Raw genomic sequence first — 19,326 nt, 5'->3', positions numbered from 1 at the left:
TCCACCACTGAGGCAGCAGGGGACGAGGACGAGGCTTGGCGCCGTATCACAAGGCGTGGCTGGATGTCAGGACAATGGGTGGGGGGTGGCAAAACCTGATGGGGAGAGACAGCTGGAGACTTGTCCTCAACCGGAGGGCCAGAGCTGCCTGCCTGCAGCCGTTGCTGTGTTGTCCCTGTGTGCCTGCCCACTCAGCAGGGCTGTTACTATTCTTACCAACTTGCTGGTAGCAGCAGGGTCAGAGATAGTGGCTAGGTGGGAGCGAGTCATGAGCACCAGTCCCTTATCGAACACGTTCCCTGGAAACTTGGCAGGGGCTACCAGGCTCCAGGGGCCTAGGCAGGGCGGGCGACGTGGTCACAGGGATGGGCAGGGGGGTGGGCTCACTTGGATAAGGCCTTATGCCAGCTTACCTACCTCTCCTACAGGCAGGCAAGGTTCCATGAGAACCAGCCTGAGGTTTCCAGTGCAGTTTCTTCCTGTGTGGTCTTTAATACCCTCAAGTCATCCTCCTAGCCAGTCCACCCCAGAGGGCACCACCTCAGAGCTTTAAGTGCCCCAGAAGATGAAGTGTTGGTTTCCTCAGTGAGGCCATAGGCAAGGGGCCACCTCTACTGGGAGAGCACTATACTCTGAGCCACAGGGGTCCAGGTTGACCACTGTTCTGCCCACTTTCCAGCTGTGTGACCTTGGGTAAGTCCTTTCCCTTCCTCCGAGCTGCGGTTTCCTCACCCTCTCCAGGGCTGCTGTGGGGATGATGAAGTCCAACAGTCAGGAAGGTGGGCTGAGGGCCGCAAATATGGGTGTGTCTGTGCCATGAGCGAGTGTGCTTGGTGGGGGGAGGGGGGAGAGGGAGGCACGTGGGTTCCCCATCTTGGAGACTCCCGCCCCATGGATTTTCCGCTGGCACGTCGGCACCCTCTCCCCCAAAATAGGCCCTACGAGCCGTGTGCGACAGAGCCCAGACTGAGGGGACTTTTTTTAGCTGCCCTTTGATTGTCAGCTCTCGAGCGGCCGCTATTTTGAGCCCCAGCGCCTGAAGGAGGAGGGCCAAGTGGGGGCTGGGGTCAGCTCAGTGGGCCTGGCTGGCTCCTGGAAGGCATCCCCAAGGGGGCCAGCCATGCCCTCTCTGGCCCAGCTCTGCTGGCAAGGAAAGCACAGCATCTCCTGTGTACTGGGCCTGAGAGCTTATTAGTTGTTCACCTCCAGGGAAGCTGTGGACCTGGCAAAAACCATCCTTGTTTATGATGCTTACCCCACAGGCCACTGGCCTTGGCCATCGAGGGAAGAGCATGTTGTGGGGATTAACCGAGATAACACAAGCAAAGCCCTTACTTGGCACAGGGACTGGCACAAAACTGGCCCTCAAAAATGGGAATAGCTACTCTTATTATTGTCATCACAGCTGTTGTCATTCTTGGCTTTGTTGTTATGGTAACATTTTTATCTAGTTTCCTTCAAGTCTTTTTTCTGTGCATTTATCTTATGTTGCCAAGTTCGGGTCATAAAACTTCCCTCCTCCACGCTTGGTTTCAGCAGAAAAGAGCCCGTAGGTCTTCTGGGGTACCTCTCTGCATCTCTGGCCTCCACTCGCAGGGGTCACCCCTTTATACATGTCCTTTGGGGTCCATGACCTCTGAAGTTTTACTTGACCTTCCAGAGTGTCTGTGGTATACCTATAGCTTCTGTCATCTCAAATGTCATTAGCTGCTGCCCCACAGGATTCCAGGGTCCTAGAACTGGAAAGTCAAATTTAGGTGCTGGGTCCTCACATAGCCCTTGCACCTGGACTCTAAGACTCTGGCTTGCACCTAAGGAAATGGGCTTGTTTCTACAGATTAGATGTGAGAAAGAATTTTCTGGCTGTTCAGGTGCCTAAGATTAGGCAGTGGATCATAAGGACAAATGATCCATTTGTCAGCTTCCTGGTCTTTGCATGTGTTGGATGGGGGGAGGGTGTGGGCTGTCAAGAAAGGATGAGGTAGGAAGAAGCTAGATTCTTGGTAATATTTAAGTAGGGTGAGAAAGGGAGTGTGACTGAGTCGGGCTTCCTCCTTCCCTACTGGGGTCATTTCCTAGCAGGGCAGCAAGGTCAGCTGGGATTGGGGGTCATATGTTTTCCCCTCACCCCAAGTGGTTACTACACAAGGTGAGACTTCCTTGTTACCCGAAGGACAAAAATAGATTCCAGGTGATGGCCAGCAATCCGTGCCCAGAGCCACGAGGGTTATTCTGAGAGTGGTAGGCACAGGGCCAGCCCAGGCTTGGTCAAGAGAAGCTGAGCTGGAAGTGGCAGCTTCAGCCTGTCCTTTTGGGAATCCTGAATGGGATGGGGGCACTGGAGCTAAAAACAGGCTGACAACCCTCGACAAGTGGGCCTAGAATCCTGACTTGGCTATGTGATCTTGGGCAAGCCACTTGGTATCTCCCGGCATCAGCTTCCTTCTCAAATGACGGGGACCTTGATCTCTGCTTCTCAGGGTGGTTGAGAGAACCCTGTGAAGCTGACAGATGGTGCTCAATAAATGCTTGAATCTCCACTTCAGCTGTTCCAGAATCCAGGGAAGGGACTTCCCTGGCCGTCCAGTGGTTTGGACTCTGCGCTTCCATTACAGGGGACACAGATTCGATCCCCTGGTCAGGGAACTAAGATCCTGCATACTATATGGTGCAGCCAAAAAAGAAGAAGAAAAAAAATCCAGAGAAGATAAGGGCCTTACCTGCATATAGCCTCACAGCCAAAATGCCCCTTCCCTGCCAATCTGAAGGAACCGGAGTCAGGTATAAAAGCACATATCTGCGAGGGCTTATGGGGATTTTCCAGGAAGACTCCATCCAGCTGGAGAATTCCATTCCTGGCCCTGCGACCCAGGGCTCAGGCTAAGGAGAGATGCTCTGGCTCATTCCGGTTCTGCCCAGTTCTTGCTCCTCGCCTGCCAAGCCCACATCAGGGTGTCCCACACTGTATTCTCTTGCTGTTTTCTGTGGAGTGTGAGGTGCCTGCAACTCCAAGGGGTCCCTTGAAGGCCTGACACAGAACAGTGAGGGGCCCTCTCCTGACCCCCCTCCCCATCCCTTCCTGGGCCCTCCCTTTCCTTCACCCAGCATGTTTTAGCATTTTCCCTGGAGCCAGCCCCTGCCCTCAGGGTCACCCTGGATGAACATGGACAAACCAATACAATGGACACTGATTTGGGGCACAGATGGCACCTGACCCAGCCTGGGGGTGGGTATGACAAAGGCAGCTGGAGTGGGGAAGTGGAGCCAGGTTGGGACAACTGCCTGGGCAGAAGCTCAGAGCTCTGGGATGTACTGTTATATTTCCGCGAAACTGGAGAACAGGTTTGAGGGAGTCAGATGGGCACTGAGGGCCAAATAGGAGCTGAACTGAACTCATGCATTGTATCTACTTAGCTGGAATTGGACCTCAACTCCCTTCCCACTCCAGCCGCTCCCCTCCACAGCTACCCCCACGAAGGTTTTCCCTGGGTTTAGCCAGAAACAGGAGTCTTCTCAGGGGAAGTCCTAGCTGGCAGATAGGAATCTCAAGACATAACAGTGCATTAGACCTGGGCCCCGAGGGCACCCAGCTCAGCACATCACAAGGGATATTCCACCTCTGGGATATTCCTGCACCCATGAAAAGCATTTTCTGCTCACAAAGACTCCTGGGGAGCAACACTCAGATCTGCTGGGAGCAAAGCACTTGCAGGGTCCTAGCTGGGCTCCGGGGACCCCCAGACCCATTCTGCCATTATATTACAATTTCAGCCCAGCACCTGCGCTCTGTCCAGCTTCAGCCACCTCTCTGCTCCTTGTGAGGGGGAATGTGTTCCCCCTCCACCCATAGGCTGGCGCCAAGGTTTATGATCCGGCACAGAAGACACTGAGAGCCACACGGGTGGAAAAAGTTACCCGGTTCTAAATCAGCCAGTCTTTCGATGATCTCATCCCCTTCCCAATATAGTTGCGGTCCCCTCCCCCGCGGTGGCCCCTGGCCAATGGGGTTAGTCATGAGGGAGCTGGTGGAAGGGTGGAGGGGTGTGTGTGAGGTCCAGAGGGGAACAATCTCCACTTGGGGTTTTACTGTGCATACTGTTTTGCAACCTGATTTCCCATCCCCTCATTTACAGTATTTCCATTTAGTGGTTTCCCGTCAAATAATAAAGATCTTTCATCATCACTTTAATTTTTCGCCATCACTTTAAAGTCCACCAGGATGGATGTACTAGAATCCCTTTGTCCACTATGTTGAGGAAGAACATGTCCATGGTGCCCAGTTTCTTTTTCTTGGAAACATCGGGTTATGACCATTTTTGTTCAAACCCCCTTGCACAGTTGCCTAATCTTTCCTCCCTCCTTCCCTCTGTCTGTTTTTTGTTTTTTGATAAATTCTAACAGGTACTGGGGTGAGAGAGCAGGCTTCACTGTTCATCTGATGAGTTCTGAACTCTCCTTTAAGTCAGAGGTGCCAGGCCCAGGGAGGAGATCCAAGACCTTTCCAGGGCTGCAGGTTCGGTGGAGCAGGGCAGGCTGTGGTCTGTTGGTCTCTCCTGCTGCTCAAGACCAGCCCCCACCCTCAGCTTTCACCTGCTCTTGCCTAACCAGTCCCATAGGCCAGGCTGCCTGGAGATGCAGGGAAAGGCTGTACTTATGATCTATCCGGTATTATATCTACACAGCCCCACCCCAGGCACAAGAAAAGGGCCCCTGAGTCCATCCAATTCATGTCTAGCCATGAACTTCCCCCAGGTTCTGCTAGAATGCTTCCATGGACCAACAACTTACTCCTTCCGCCCAGGCTTTTGGGGAACAGGGCATTAAAAAAAAATCAAATGAGTAGATATTCAGCAGAATTGCATGATCTCTTAACAATTGCACAAAATCTATGAGGATGCTTTGAAAACACCACCAGAGTTTTGAAATTCAACTCTGCATTTACGAACCCTGTGACCTTGGGGACATCATTTTACTACTCCAAGCTCAGTTTTACCATCTGTAAAATGGGTTTATAATACTTGCCTCATACAGTTATGAGATGATAAGGGATTGACTCATGTGATAATGGAGGCTGAGAAGTCCCACCATCTGCTGTGTGCAAAGAGGCTCAGGAAAGCCAGTGGCGTGGTTCCAGTCCAAACTCAAATGTCTATGAACCACAGTTGCCAAGGATGTAAGTCCTAGTCAGAGTCCAAAGGCCTGAGATGTCCAAGGGCAGAAGATCGGTGTCCCAGCTCAACAAGGAGCAACTTTCCTCTTCCTTCCACGTTTTTGTTCTAACCCAGCCCACAGTGGATTGGATGGTGTCCAGGCTCTTCTTTATTCAGTCTCCTGATTCAAATGCTAATCTCTTCTGGAAATACCCTCAGGGCAGAAATAAATGAAAAATAAAATGAAAAATAATGTTTTATCAGTTATCTGGGCATCCTTTAGCCCCATCAAGTTAATACATAAAACTGTCACAGCAATCTATCAGATTCACCAATTATCAAGACTTTGCTGAACATTGACTTTGTCAGTCCTTAGTGTCTTTTTTGTTGTATTCTATTCTTTACAAGCAAGCTGCTAAGGGCACCCAGATTCAAGAGGAGGAGAATTGGATCTTACTGCTTGATGGGAGGAGTGGAAAAGAATTTGTGGTCAACCTTAAAAGTATAGCCAGGGAACTTCCCAGGTGGTTCAGTGATTAAGTCCTGTTCCAATGCAGGGGACAAAGTATTGATCCCTGGTCAGGGAACTAAGATCCCACAAGCCGTGTGCCATAACTTCAGAGCCCACATGCTCACAACTAGGACTGGATGCAGCCATAAATAAATTAAAACAAACAAACAAACCACAGCCAGAAGCAAAAGGTGGAGGGTTCTAGGCTATATCCCAGAGGAGACCAGGGGCCATGGAAGAATTGACTCCAGCCTTACAGGGTAAGACAAAGACCACTTTCTCTTTTCCTGCTCCTTCCTCTGTGTGTGACTGTAGTGCTCCACACCTGGGGAGGAAGATTCTACACTTTCTCCCAAGGGTGATGGGGAGCTGTGGAAGGGTTTGGAGCAGAGGAGTGAAGTGGTCAGATCTGAGTCTGACCAAGATCGCTCTGACTGCTGTGTGCTGCGTAGAGTTGATCAGAGAGGGCAGCCATTGGCTAGGGGTGGAGGAGGATAAAGGTGGTTTGGACCATTCTTGGAGCTGAAGGGAGTAAACCCCAGAGATGCTCTGCGTGGGGGAGGGGGGATCGGAGTAGGGGGGTTTTGCCGTGGGGACTGGCTGAAGGGAATGGAGATGGGGGTGGGAAGGATTCAAAGGTGTGGGGCAGTCCCCAGAGAAGAACTCCCACAATGGGGGAGACCAGAAAAGGTGGCAGCACCCTCTCACCTCTCTTGGGATCCCAACAGCCCCTTCCTCAACAGGCAGGGCTGAGTGACCACAGAGAAGGGTCCTTCCGTCCTACCACCTACTCCTTCCAGCCCCAAGGACTTCCAAGGTCTGGGAAGGCTCCTTGAAGGCTCTTCTAGGCTGCATTCGCCAGAGACGCTGCTCTGCCTGGTAGTGAGTCCCAGGGCCTCATTTTCTCTGGAACACTTTCCTCCTACTCCTGCTGCAGCTGATGCCAACACGGCCTGATGGTGACACCTAGAGGCAGCACCTGCCTCACATTGCTTGACCACAGCATCCCACAGCAAAGGCCTGTGCCTCCAAAGCTCCACATGGGTGTTCCCCTCATGCCACCCTGCGATTTACTGGCCAAGCCAACGGGCAGAACTCTGAAGCCCAGCTCCTCCGTCCTTTCCTGATAAAGCCCAGTGTGGGCTCATCAAGGTCCCCAGAACCCCAAATCAGCCCCTGGATACCCTCCCCTGCCACAAGCCAAAGAGCACGTTGGCTTGTTGATGACATTTCCCTGTCCCCCCTACCCACTGCTCTGATTTGTTTCAGAGGCAGGGTCATCCCAGCAGCTCAGCATTCACAGAACCAACCTCTCAGCACACCATTTGGGCCTATCCTATGTCCCGAGTCCCGTGTGAAAAGATGCAATGGCCCTCAGCTTTTGTTGGAGATCTTTTTAGCTAAATGTTCACTGTCATCTATCCACACCCACAGTCTTTTCTGTGTCTGGAAGTGCCTCACCCCTCTCCTCACTTCTGTGCCACCGCTCAGTTTTCCTCCTACTTCTCTGGTCTCTCTTTTTCTGGTTCCTCTCCATCTGCTCCTCCCTTAATCATCCATCTATCCACCCATCTGCCCCCATCCCTCCTTATTCATTGTACAATCAGCAGAACAGGGGGCTTACTCTGACATTACAGGAATGAGGGTAGGAAGGGAAAAAACAAGGACAGGTGCCCAACAGCACCTGGTGGTCACACTGCAGGGAAAGTGGGGGGATTGAGGTGGGACTTTCTGCGTGGCCCCCACCCCACCTCTATGCTGATGAAGAGCAAGCCATGTCCTCTCTGAGGTCGCTGCATGGCCTTACCTACTTCTCCATCCCCAGAGTTTACCCAAGAGGCTCCTTCTTTCTCACTCAGCCAGATTTGGCCAGCTCTCCTTCAACCTTCTCTACAACTCTGGCCCTGCTTCTGTGATGTCCCTAGAGCGTATCCCCAGATGCTCTGGACCAGCCCCTCCAAGCTCCATTGTGCCCAGTGTCATGGGCAACCCCTGGGCAGCTCTGCCTACCTGGCCCCGGGGCCACACAAGGTATGTGCAGGTGGACTGGAAAGAGAAGTAGCCTGTGGCAGACATTACCTCTGTTCATCTGCTGTAAGGAGAATGGCGGGAAATTGCACACCACAGATGGGACTCGAATGCAGTCTTCCAACTGAAACCACACAACTGTTTCAGGACTTAATGAAGCTTAGGTCCTTTAAGTCTCAGCACAGAAGTAATTCAGTGAGAGGTAAAGTGACAGGTAATCAGTAGATTTATTAATATTTTTTGTAAAGAAGTTCCAGGAAAATGGGATGCTAGAAGGTGATCGTGTCCCAGGTCTCTGGCGAGTTCCTGGGCCTGGCTGCCAAGTGAAGGTCCTTGGCTTCCTGTGGGAAAGAATTCAAAAGCAAGAGAGCTAGAGAACCATAGTACAGGGAAAGCAGAGATACACATTCCACAGGCAGAAGGTGAGAGGGCCCTGAAATATGGGGTGGTTAGTTTCTATGGGCAGTGTAATTTCATAGGGTAGTAAGGGGAGGGCTATTCCAATTCTTTGGGGAAAGGGACAGGGACTTCCAGGGAACTGGGCCACCGCTCCCTTTAAAGCCTTTTATTGTTGTTGTTCAGTCGCTCAGTCATGTTTGACTCTTTGCAACCCCATGGACTGCAGCACGCCAGGCTTCCCTGTCCATCACCCCCTCTCAGAATTTGCTCAAACTCATGTCCATTGCGGAGAAGGCAATGGCACCCCACTCCAGTACTCTTGCCTGGAAAATCCCATGGACAGAGGAGCCTGGTAGGCTGCAGTCCATGGGATTGCTAAGAGTCAGAAACGACTGAGTGACTTCACTTTCACTCTTCACTTTCATGCATTGGAAAAGGAAATGGCAACCCACTCCAGTGTTCTTGCCTGGAGAATCCCAGGGACGGGGGAGCCTAGTGAGCTGCCGTCTAAGGGGTCGCACAGAGTCGGACATGACTGAAGCGACTTAGCAGCAGCAGCATGTCCATTGAGTCGGTGATGTAGTCCAACCATCTCATCCTCTGTCATCCCCTTCTCCTCCTGCCTTCAATCTTTCCCAGCATCAGGGTCTTTTCGAATGAGTTGGCTTCATTCTCATCAAGTGGCCTAAGTATTGGAGCTTCAGCTTCAGCATTTTATGGTCTGCCTCAAACTGTCATGGCGCCATTATATGTGTGTGTGTGTGTGTGTGTGTGTGTGTGTGTGTGATTTACATAGTCCTGAAGGCATCTCGTTGTGGTGGCTTCTCTTGTTTTGGAGCCTGAGCTCCAGGCACGTGGGGTTCAGTAGTTGTGGTTCCCAAGCTCTAGAGCACAGGCTCAGTAGTGGCACAGCGCCCAGTTGCTCTGCGGCATGTGGGATCCTCCCAGACCAGGGAACGACCCCCCGTTTCCAGCACTGGCCGGTGGATTCTTCACCACTGAGCCACCAGGGCAGCCCTAGAGGTATTTTTTAAAGGCACCATTTAGGGTGAGAGCTGCAGGATGTGTGACTTTGATCTGACTTGTCGGTGGAGAGGTAAGAGGGTAATGTTTTGGTAATCCCAATTATCAACCTTCTGGTTGCAACGGGTCTGAGGTCTACAGTGCTTGTCATCAGCACATATTTTTATTAAGTTTCAAAATGATGGGATATTGGAATGTATGGGTTATCTATCAGCTTCTTGTCTGAAGAACCTACTTCTTTACCCCATCCCACCCACCTGGGCCAAAACTGTGCCATGAGATTTTCCTGCATTTTCCCTTTCTGAGAGGCCAGCATTGGGACAAGTGCTTGGGGCAGTGGACTCAGTTCAAATATGTGCCCTATTGTAGTGTCAGGAAGTTTTCAAGCCTCTGGGCCTGTTTTTATCATGTTACAAAGAAGGAAACAGCTCCATTATTTTCACCTTTCTCTCCCTCAAAGCTGCTCTTCAAGGCCCAGTTTAACCACCCTTTGTTGTTATTCAGTTGCTAAGATGTATCGACTCTTTGTGACCCCATGGGCTGCAGCACACCAGTCTCCCCTGCCCTTCACCATCTCCAGAAGTTTGCTCAAACCCATGTCCATTGAGTAGGTAATGCCGTCCAACCATCTCATCCTGTCACCCCCTTCTCCTGCCTTCAATCTTTCCCAGCATTAGGGTCTTTTCCAATTAACGACACTAGCCCACACTAAAATTACCAACCTAATAGTTGTTATTTGCATTTTAAGAAGTACCCATCAGAGCGGTCTTTGTGAGTTGTATCACTCAGAGGCAGAGATATGGCTCAGTCAGTGGAGGTGGGATCAAGTGGACTCTTCAAGTAGCTGGGTAGATCTTTCCCCAAAGCTGGCTCTGAATTTAAAATTAACAAAGAAGCTGGTTTTACAAGGCCAGTTAAATAATGTGAAGTCCCAGCAAGCCTCAGCCCTGAGCGTGTGGAGACCATCACAACAAAAGCGTCTCTTTTCCTTCTTTTCAGCTCTCCATACAAGTTAACGCTAAGCAAGGACTTCCTGTGTGGCTGCTGCTGCTGCCGCTGCTGCTAAGTCACGTCAGTCGTGTTCGACTCTGTGCGACCCCATACACGGCAGCCCACTAGGGTTCCCCGTCCCTGTGTGGCTAGCAGACACCAAAAATTGACAGAGAAAACTTCTTTAGGGTAGCCTTTTTTTTTGATGTGGAACATTTTTAAAGTCTTTATCACATTTGCTACAGTACTGCTTGTTTCATGTTTTGGATTTTTGGCCCCAACGCATGTGGGATCTTAGCTCCCCAGCCAAGGATCAAACCTGCATTGCCTGCATTGGGAGGCAGTCACCAGACCAGAGAAGTCCCTCGGGTGGACTCCTGAACAAACTAAAACCTTCCGTGGCTAGATACAGGTCGTGAAACAAAGGCTGGCCTAATCTAGTACCCTAAGGACCTTACAAATACAAATGTTCAAAACCGAAAGAAGCCAAATCTCATTTTGCCTCTTTTATTTACAAGTTTCACTTAAATATCTCTCATGGTGAGAAAATCAATGTCAAAAAGAACATTGGTATACAGTGTACAAATATCAGTAAATGTTAAATAACATGGTTAATTTTTCCAGGTAAATGCTTGATACAAAATATTTTCCAGGAGGCTGGTTAAATGTCAGGTGCCTGAGGTGTCAGGGAAAGAGCCTCGAGCCTGCTCAGGAGATGGTCACACTGCAAGCCACCTGTGTTTTGCACTTGGTGACACATGTGGGAGCTCACAGGACAAAGCAGTGCCATCAGCCTTTATTCCTAGCCCCAAAGCCACACCAGGGCTTCCTCTGCGATGGGAGCCACGTTCAGAGACAAATGAACCACTTACAATGAGACTAGGATAGCTCAGTTCCAGAATATCCCGGTTTAACCTGGGAAATGCGGAATTCCAAAACTGTCGAATGAAAAATGGGTCACTAGGGACTACATTTTCTTGTCGACCTTTTAGGCCAATCATACTTCTGGGGAAAATGTTAACATACCTCAAAGCTTACACTTTCATTATAATAAATTAGCTCTAATGTTCCAAATAGCATCTCAGAAAACTGAACACATAACTTGACCTAACATACTAACTTGAACTTAGAACTTCTCTATCCATTTTGATTAATCCCCAGAAACAGCAGAACTGTATTATTTATATAACAATATCTAAAGTATGCCAATATTACCAACATTTCTTACCTAAAATAAACATGCAATTTAAAGGACCAATAAAGCATAGTTTATTCATAAGTGAAATCTTAATCTCATTTTTTAGTTCATTTTACAAGTCTCTATATCAAAATCTTTACATAGAAGGAATGATACGTATTTCAGAAGACCTGACAAGTACCACCAACCCCCTCTCAAATTCTACTATCATCCTCAAGCGGTAGCCCACATGCCTCAGGCCAGTGACACCAAAATTGTAGTTGGAGTCAGACACACTGGGGTTAACCAGGAGGAGCTGCTCCTCGAAGCATTCATGGCAGAGTTCACAGTGGATAAAGGGCAGGCAATAAACCAGCCTTTCTTCTCTCTCAATATGCCAATTAGAAAGCAAATCTATTAGGCTGAGAAAAAACACAGACACCCTTGAAGGAATAGGTTGGAAGTCTGTATTCTCTCAGCTGTTCCACAAGTTAATCAAGTATATTTAAGAGCCCATGCGAGGCTCCAAAACAGAATTCAGACACTGTAACCCCAGTAAATGCTCTGAGGGTGTGCCAGGGTTTAGCTGGCATAAAGAATGAAGGATTTCAGACAAGTAGTGTTTGGCTCTAGTAACGAAACTTCATGCAAGCTAAATGATAGGGATTCAGGTTTTATTTGAGTTAAGATTTTTCAGAATAAAAGGACAAAGGCTTAAGCACTCAGAAGAGAATTTCTTAGACAAAGCAATATCACTAAACGTACAGGGAAACATCCCTAGGCTGTCTCAACACTTGAATGTCCCTTGTCCTGAATGTGAAAGTCATACCTAGCTATTTTGCTTTCTTTTCAGTGGGTGGCTCAAGGGGGTGAGATGAGGGGAACCATCAACAGGAAGATAGTACAGGAAAATAAAGTCAGTTCTGCAGGTTTATATTTGTTTCCATCTAGAGACACTTCCTGTTTAACTACAGCAATTTCAGAACATGAAATTCATCCTCCTAAAAAAGATCCCTATGGTTTAATTTCCCAATAAACACAGACTGTGCAGTCCACAGAAGCTACTACAGGTTACACTGTTTTTTGCCCAACTCCTATACTAAATAAGGCCTAATTACCGATGAGTAGCAGTGGCCATTTATCCCACTAGTCTATGGGCAAGTGTCCCATCTGAAAAAAATCTCCCCACTCCCTCCTCCCCACCACCCCTGGGGATGCAGCCAGGGAGCCTTGGTTAGCAACTGTTCTCAGGTCCTTCACATTTTTACCTCTCCAGATTCAGGCTGAATCTCAAAGCCTAGAATACACTGCATATGCCAGTCCTGCCTAAACTGTCACGATTACCACATGCAGTCTTGAATTTCCTGCTCCCCTGCAACCATGTGAAGTGAGAGCATTCTTTCTAGACAGTATTGCACAGTCAGCGGGGTGACTGAGTTCAGCATAGCAGTGGGGGAAGGAGCATTAGGAGGAATTAGAGGAATGTTTGAGAAGTATAATCAGAAAGGCTAAGTACTATGAGTAAATCTGCAGAGATTTACTGAACACTGGAGGAAATTTTATTAATGAAGGAAAGGCCAGGAGTTAAGGCTCAGACAGAAGTTACCTCCTAGCATTGCTCAAAGGTTCAAGGGGTGGGACACAGAGGAAGGGCTTGAAAGCTACACAAATTCAGCTGGTCCAGAGGCCTGGCCACCTTCACCCTCAGCCGAAAAACCAAGAAAACTCATTCCAAGCATGCTCGCTCACAGCACGCCTGTTTGGCAAGTTTGAGGACTCAATTTTAACATAAACTAAATCAGAACTAGAATGCAGCATTAATTTTCACAACTAAACACACACACAAGTTAGACTATTGCATAGAAAAGTGTCCTGTAATATGCTTTGTAAACCTAGGTCCTTAGTAACTTCAGAATAAAAAACAAAAACTTCCCTTCATAGTGTAGCAGTCCATGATTACACACAGAATTATCAAGTCTCCAGATTTTGCAGCAAGAGCGCAGAAGATCCTGGACTTCTTCATATTCTTAGAACCATAATTAAAGTTACCCTTTCCAGGCTCAGGCTGACAGTTTTAACAGTGTCTTTATAAAAGGACTTGGGTTACACGAGCCCAAGATAAGTCGATCGTCTCTGTGCTCTACCGTCTCTGCGTAGAAGAGGTGACCAAAACACGCAGGCACATAAAATCACTAGATTTTGTTTTTAATCCAAGGCTGTTTGTTCCTCACATTAGTCTATAATTAAGCAAGCTGCATCGATCCACCTGCCCTTCAACCATAGGGTCTAAAGAGCCAGGTTCCAAGTAAGGGAAAATGTCTCAGAAGAACACTGAAGTTAACCTTGGCAACAGGGTGGGAGACTCTTAACTCCCCTTGGAAGACGCACCAATTGAGTCTGAGTTGAAATACACCACGGTGACTGTGATGTCATCCCTGTACATCCTTGCCAAGTCCTCCGGCAAGGTCAGCATCGCCGACAGCCGCTCAGGCTCCATCTCCCCATATTCGTTGTTTCCTATGGCGTATCTGATCAGACGTGTGGCTGCGTTTTGGTCTGCTGCATGGAGCCCCTGGGCTTTCCTCTGCTGCAGCAGGCTCTGCATGAGTCCCAGGTTGGTGGGTCTCTGGGCCAGGTCTGGCTTGTGCTGACCCTCTTCAGCCAGGTGCTCCACCACCAGCCTCACCACATCCTCGTTGCCCAGCACGTCCCACAGGCCATCAGAGGCCAGCACGAGGAACTTATCCTGTGGCCTCAGCCTGTGGTAGGTGACCTCTGGCCTGGCCGTCAGGTAAGGTGGGGTGTAGTAGTGTGGGGGGGTGAACTGGTAGATGTTGAGGGCCTCGGTGTCGAAGCCCCGCTGCAGGACACTGCGCTGCAGCTCTTTACTCCACTTCAGCTGGACGTCCCCAAAGGCCCTGCAGGGCATGAGGACTCCCAGCAGCCTGTTTTCCATGATGACCGTCCTGTCCTCGGACTCAGGATGCTCCCTCTTCAGCCGTGACAGCTCGGCTGGGTTCCAGGCATTGTGGTCCTGGGTGAGGGGCAGACAAGACCACATGCCGTTGTCTTCCTGGACACCAAGGATGGCCCGGCAGTCACCAGCGTTTGCCACGTGCAAGTGAACCCCATCAATGTGGGCCAGGCAAGCCGTTGCCCCTGAGAAAGCAACCTGGAGTGAAAGGTTCCTGGTCATTTCATCTTCAAGGGGAGCCTGGATCTCTAGCGAGATGTCAGAATCCAGTCTCTGGAAGGAGTACATTAATGCTTCCTCAGTGTTCAGCCCCATTTCCATCTGCAGGTTCAGCAGCTCCTGCCAGTAGACACGGAGGTGATCAAGGTGCACCGACGTGACATCCTTGTAGATACTGTCCCCTGGGTGCTTGAGCCACTGAAGGATGGGCAGCAGGGGCTTCATGCTTTCCATGGCCTCCTCCATTTGCTCCAGAGTCTGCTGGGACATTAGTGACACAGCCACATAGTAGAAGAGCCTCTCGCTCACTGCTTGAGCACATGCGTGGCCACCATGTCCATCGAAGATGCCAAACAGCAGTCCATTGGTCTGCAGGCAGGCAGCTATACCTCCCCGGTCCTCCACTGGGGAATTGGCAGCTAGCTGGTTGCTCTCAAATCGTAACACTGAATCTGGAGCTCTGCTGACAAGGTCAAGAATCTTATGGGCCGACTCACCAGCTCTCAGCACTTCATTTACCTGCTCCGGGCTGAGCTGCAAGTGGAAGTCCTCTTCCTCCGTTGATGTGTGTCTGTAGGCTTTCTGCAGAGCAATGCCACCACATGCAGCGGCATGGTCTTTTAGGGTGGCTGGCCCCTGGGGAAAGAGTCTCCCTTTTGATTTAATCCTATTTGAGGCATACCTTGAATATAAACGTTGTCCCCCCTGTAATGTGGCAATGGTCTTCCTTGCAGAACTGAGAATCCAGTAGGACACAGTACTCGACATTCTGAAACCGTATGAGTGAATACGTTCCTTCCGCAAAAGGGTTCTTTAAATCTGAAAATTCAAGAGGTTAAGAAATTTAATTTCTTAAAAATAATGACTTCTGCAAACACTTAATCTCAATATTTAAATCTCCACACATCCCATTATAATGTAAATACATTTCAGAAAATGGCTTTTTAAACACTCTGCACTTAAGAGTCACTGAGGGCTTCCCATAGTTGTTTCCTTCCTCCCAAATCCTTTCCCTTGCCTCAGACCAGTGCACACCTCCCATGTTCCCTCTCCCAGGCAGGCTGTGTTCCTTTAAATACATACAAGCTCTTTCTTGCTCCCCAGCTATCTTGGTAGCGGCTCTCAGTCAGAGGCCATCCAGCTCTTTAGGCAGGAAGACAGGGTAGCAAAAAAGATGGAAAAGCCGCTGGAGTCAGGTCAACTCTAGGCTCCAACTGGTTATGGTAAGTGGAAAATGTATGGGGTGGGGTACAAGAGACTCTGAAAATGATCAGACAAGGCAAAGTGAACCTGGTCATCCTCGCCAACAGCTGCCCAGTTCCAGTTCAGTTGCTCAGTCGTGTCCGAGTCTTTGCGACCCCATGAATCGCAGCACACCAGGCCTCCCTGTCCATCACCAACTCCTGGAGTTCACTCAGACTCACGTCCATCGAGTCAGTGATGCCATCCAGCCATCTCATCCTCTGTCGTCCCCTTCTCCTCCTGCCCCTAATCCCTCCTAGCATCAGAGTTTTTTCCAATGAGTCAACTCTTCGCATGAGGTGGCCAAAGTATTAGTTTCAGCTTTAGCATCATTACTTCCAAAGAAATCCCAGGGCTGATCTCCTTCAGAATGGACTGGTTGAATCTCCTTGTAGTCCAAGGGACTCTCGAGTCTTCTCCAATACCACAGTTCAAAAGCATCAATTCTTCGGCGCTCAGCCTTCTTCACAGTCCAACTCTCACATCCATACAGGACCACTGGAAAAACCATAGCCTTGACTAGATGGACCTTTGTTGGCAAAGTAATGTCTCTGCTTTTCAATATGCTATCTAGGTTGGTCATAACTTTCCTTCCAAGGAGTAAGCATCTTTTAATTTCATGGCTGCAGTCACCATCTGCAGTGATTTTGGAGCCAAAAAAATGCCAACTTTTTCACTCTCCTCTTTCACTTTCATCAAGAGGCTTTTTAGCTCCTCTTCACTTTTTGCCATAAGGGTGGTGTCATCTGCATATCTGAGGTTATTGATATTTCTCCCAGCAATCTTGATTCCAGTTTGTGCTTCTTCCAGCCCAGCATTTCTCATGATGTACTCTGCATATAAGTTAAATAAGCAGGGTGACAATATACAGCCTTGACGGACTCCTTTTCCTATTTGGAACCAGTCTGTTCCATGTCCAGTTCTAACTGTTGCTTCCTGACCTGCATACAAATTTCTCAAGAGGCAGGTCAGGTGGTCTGGTATTCCCATCTCAGAATTTTCCACAGTTTATTGTGATCCACACAAAGGCTTTGGCATAGTCAATAAAGCAGAAATAGATGTTTTTCTGGAACTCTCTTGCTTTTTCCATGATCCAGCGGATGTTGGCAATTTGATCTCTGGTTCCTCTTTCTTTTCTAAAACCAGCTTGAACATCTGGAAGTTCATGGTTCACATATTGCTGAAGCCTGGCTTGGAGAATTTTGAGCATTACAGAAAACTAGTCAATCTAATCACACTAGGACCACAGCCTTGTCTAACTCAATTAAACAGCTGCCCAGCCTTGAGCAAATCTTGCATAGAGCACTATGCCACGTTGGGGCTTCCGTGGTGACTCAAGACAGTAAAAGAATCTGCCTGTAATGCAGGAGACCCGGGTTTGACCCCTGGGTGGGGAAGATCCCCTGCAGAAGGGAATGAGAACCTACCCCAGTATTCTTGCCTGAAGAATTCCATGGACAGAGGAGCCTGGTGGGTTAGAGGAGGAGTCCATAGGGTTGCAAAGAGTCAGACATGACTGAGCAACTAACACAACTTGTATGCCATGTTGGCCAAAAATGTGTCCATCACTATAGTGGCAATAATACTACTGAATTGGACACCGCATACAGAAAATAACAGAGCATGCGCACTAGCTATCATTGATCCAGGTGATGAGCAGAAGCATGCTAGGAGAGAGTGGTGAAAAGTAAATCATGCAAAAATTTTCCTCAATAAAACTGGCCAGAGCTTGTTTTACATATATATAAAGAACACATGCATGCATGCTCTGTAAATTCAGGAAACACGGCTGCCTTATTCACCAGTGGCTCTCCAGTGCCCAGGCCTCAAACACTGGCTAAACACAGCAATTTCAAGAGGTCCCAAAGCACACTAGCTGTCTAGCATCAGACACACAATGACTTCACTTGCCTGAGTTCCAGTTATCCATCTGCCGAATGGGAATACTAGTTTCATAGGGTTTTATGAGGATTTTAAAGAAATATAACCCTTCAGCTCCCAAAAAAAGATTATTAGCAATAATCTTTTAGTGTTAGGTGTATCACTGAGGATTTAGAGGTTGTTTCCACTATCTCCCTATTTATAAAATACCAAACTGCAATGCCTAACGCATTAACATTTTCCCTACTTAAGTTTTAACCTACTTATTTCCCAAGGCTAGCATCAGTAGGTCAAAGGGTGTAGACTCATCCTGCCAAACTGATTTCCAAATGGTTCACATCTGCCTCCATAAGGGCGTGAAGTAAACCCTACACCTTCAACAGCCTCTGGTGGTATTTTTCTTTAGAAAAAAAAAATTTTAAGTTGCTCTATTTTACTATTTTCTCTGGAGAACCGGGGTGGGGTGTGGAGCATTTTTTCACTCCACGTGTTTTCGGAATCCCGCCCACAAGTTTTTCGGTCTGAGTATGGAGAACGCCCACATCCAAGGACCGCCCAGTCTCCCCAGCCCACCCCGCCGAACTAGGGGCAGGATTGGTTGGACCCGGCGCGCAGAAGGCGCCTCCCGTGCCCCTCGCCCCACCCCTAGCCCTGCAGAGAAGCTAGGCAGCGTTGCCCGACGCAAGGCTGTCTGCCGCAGACCCAACCCAAACAGTTCCGCGTATCTAAAGAAAACAGGTCCCAAAGTCAAGTCTCTGACCCACAGGCTCATAGATACGAGCGCGGCCTCCGGAATCCACCAAGCCCTATCTCCCTCAAACCATGGCGCGGCCACGTCCCTGAGTCCCAGCTTCCCAGTCTACAGATAAGGCGAATTAAGTTGAGATGCTGAGCTCCGAGGGCTAAAACAGCTACTGCGGATGTTAGGGCACGCAGCCAAAGGTCCTACGCCAGGCTGCGAGCCCACGTGGCGCGTGCGCGCGAGAAGGGTGACCGTATCTGTGACCAAGGCTCTTCCCAGTCCGCCGCGGGCCCGCCCCCTCACCTCACTTCACCTCCGCTCTCCACCCCATCACCTGAGCCGTTGCCGTGGGCTGGAGCGGACGCGGGGAGGCTAGAAGCTTTCACCTCTCACGCTCGCCGTCTTCCCTACCTCGGAGCCACGTCCTCCTCTCACCGGCACCAAGGCCGCCGTGTCCGTCAGTCAATTTCACGGCCGCAAGCTATACCGCGGCTACCCCTACTCCGGACTCACCTCCCCGCAGAGACCTCTCGTGCTGCTGATCCAGCTGGAGAAGGAAGCATTCTTTTGCCAGCCTTTATTGGTTCATCTGCAGAGGCGGGCCCCTGACGAACAGCGCAATTGTCCAATGGATGAGGAGAGTGAGAGGGCGGGCTCCAGATGGGCCAAATCCGGTTCCTCCCCCTCTCCCGCCCACCCCACCCAACCTTTACCCACCCCGCCCTCCATCTCTGCGGTTAGGCTTGGCCCTAGGCTTTGAGATTAAGCCTTCTTGTGGCTGAGCTCTCCGACCACGTGACACGCTGCCCGTTCTGCACACCTCAAACAGAGCTGCTGCTGCTGTTAAGTCGCTTCAGTCGTGTCCGACTCTGTGCGACCCCATAGATGGCAGCCCACCAGGCTCCCCGGTGCCTGGGATTCTCCAGTCAAGAACACTGGAGTGGGTTGCCATTTCCTTCTCCAATGCATGAAAGTGAAAAGTGAAAGTGA

The 19,326-nt window shown here is 49.5% G+C and overlaps 1 protein-coding gene across 3 annotated transcripts; it reads right to left on the bottom strand.

The window, feature by feature from the left end:
* PDP2 (pyruvate dehyrogenase phosphatase catalytic subunit 2) lies at positions 10,593-18,933 on the bottom strand. 3 transcript variants are annotated; one of them, XM_005692112.3, is made up of 2 exons: positions 18,850-18,933; positions 10,593-15,290 (listed from the first exon to the last, which is right to left on the bottom strand). In XM_005692112.3, the coding sequence occupies exon 2, from the start codon at positions 15,237-15,239 to the stop codon at positions 13,644-13,646; it is 1,596 nt and encodes a 531-aa protein (XP_005692169.2). In that variant the 5' UTR covers positions 15,240-15,290; positions 18,850-18,933; the 3' UTR covers positions 10,593-13,643. The 3 variants fall into 3 exon arrangements, with proteins under 3 accessions (XP_005692169.2, XP_005692170.2, XP_013826770.2); XM_005692113.3 differs by having other exon boundaries at positions 18,748-18,859; XM_013971316.2 differs by lacking the exon at positions 18,850-18,933 and adding an exon at positions 18,640-18,750.

The sequence above is a fragment of the Capra hircus genome, chromosome 18, assembly GCF_001704415.2.
Source record: "Capra hircus breed San Clemente chromosome 18, ASM170441v1, whole genome shotgun sequence".
Lineage (NCBI taxonomy): Eukaryota > Metazoa > Chordata > Mammalia > Artiodactyla > Bovidae > Capra > Capra hircus.
Note: the sequence above shows the minus strand (reverse complement) of the source record. Positions and strands in the feature narration are given on the sequence as shown.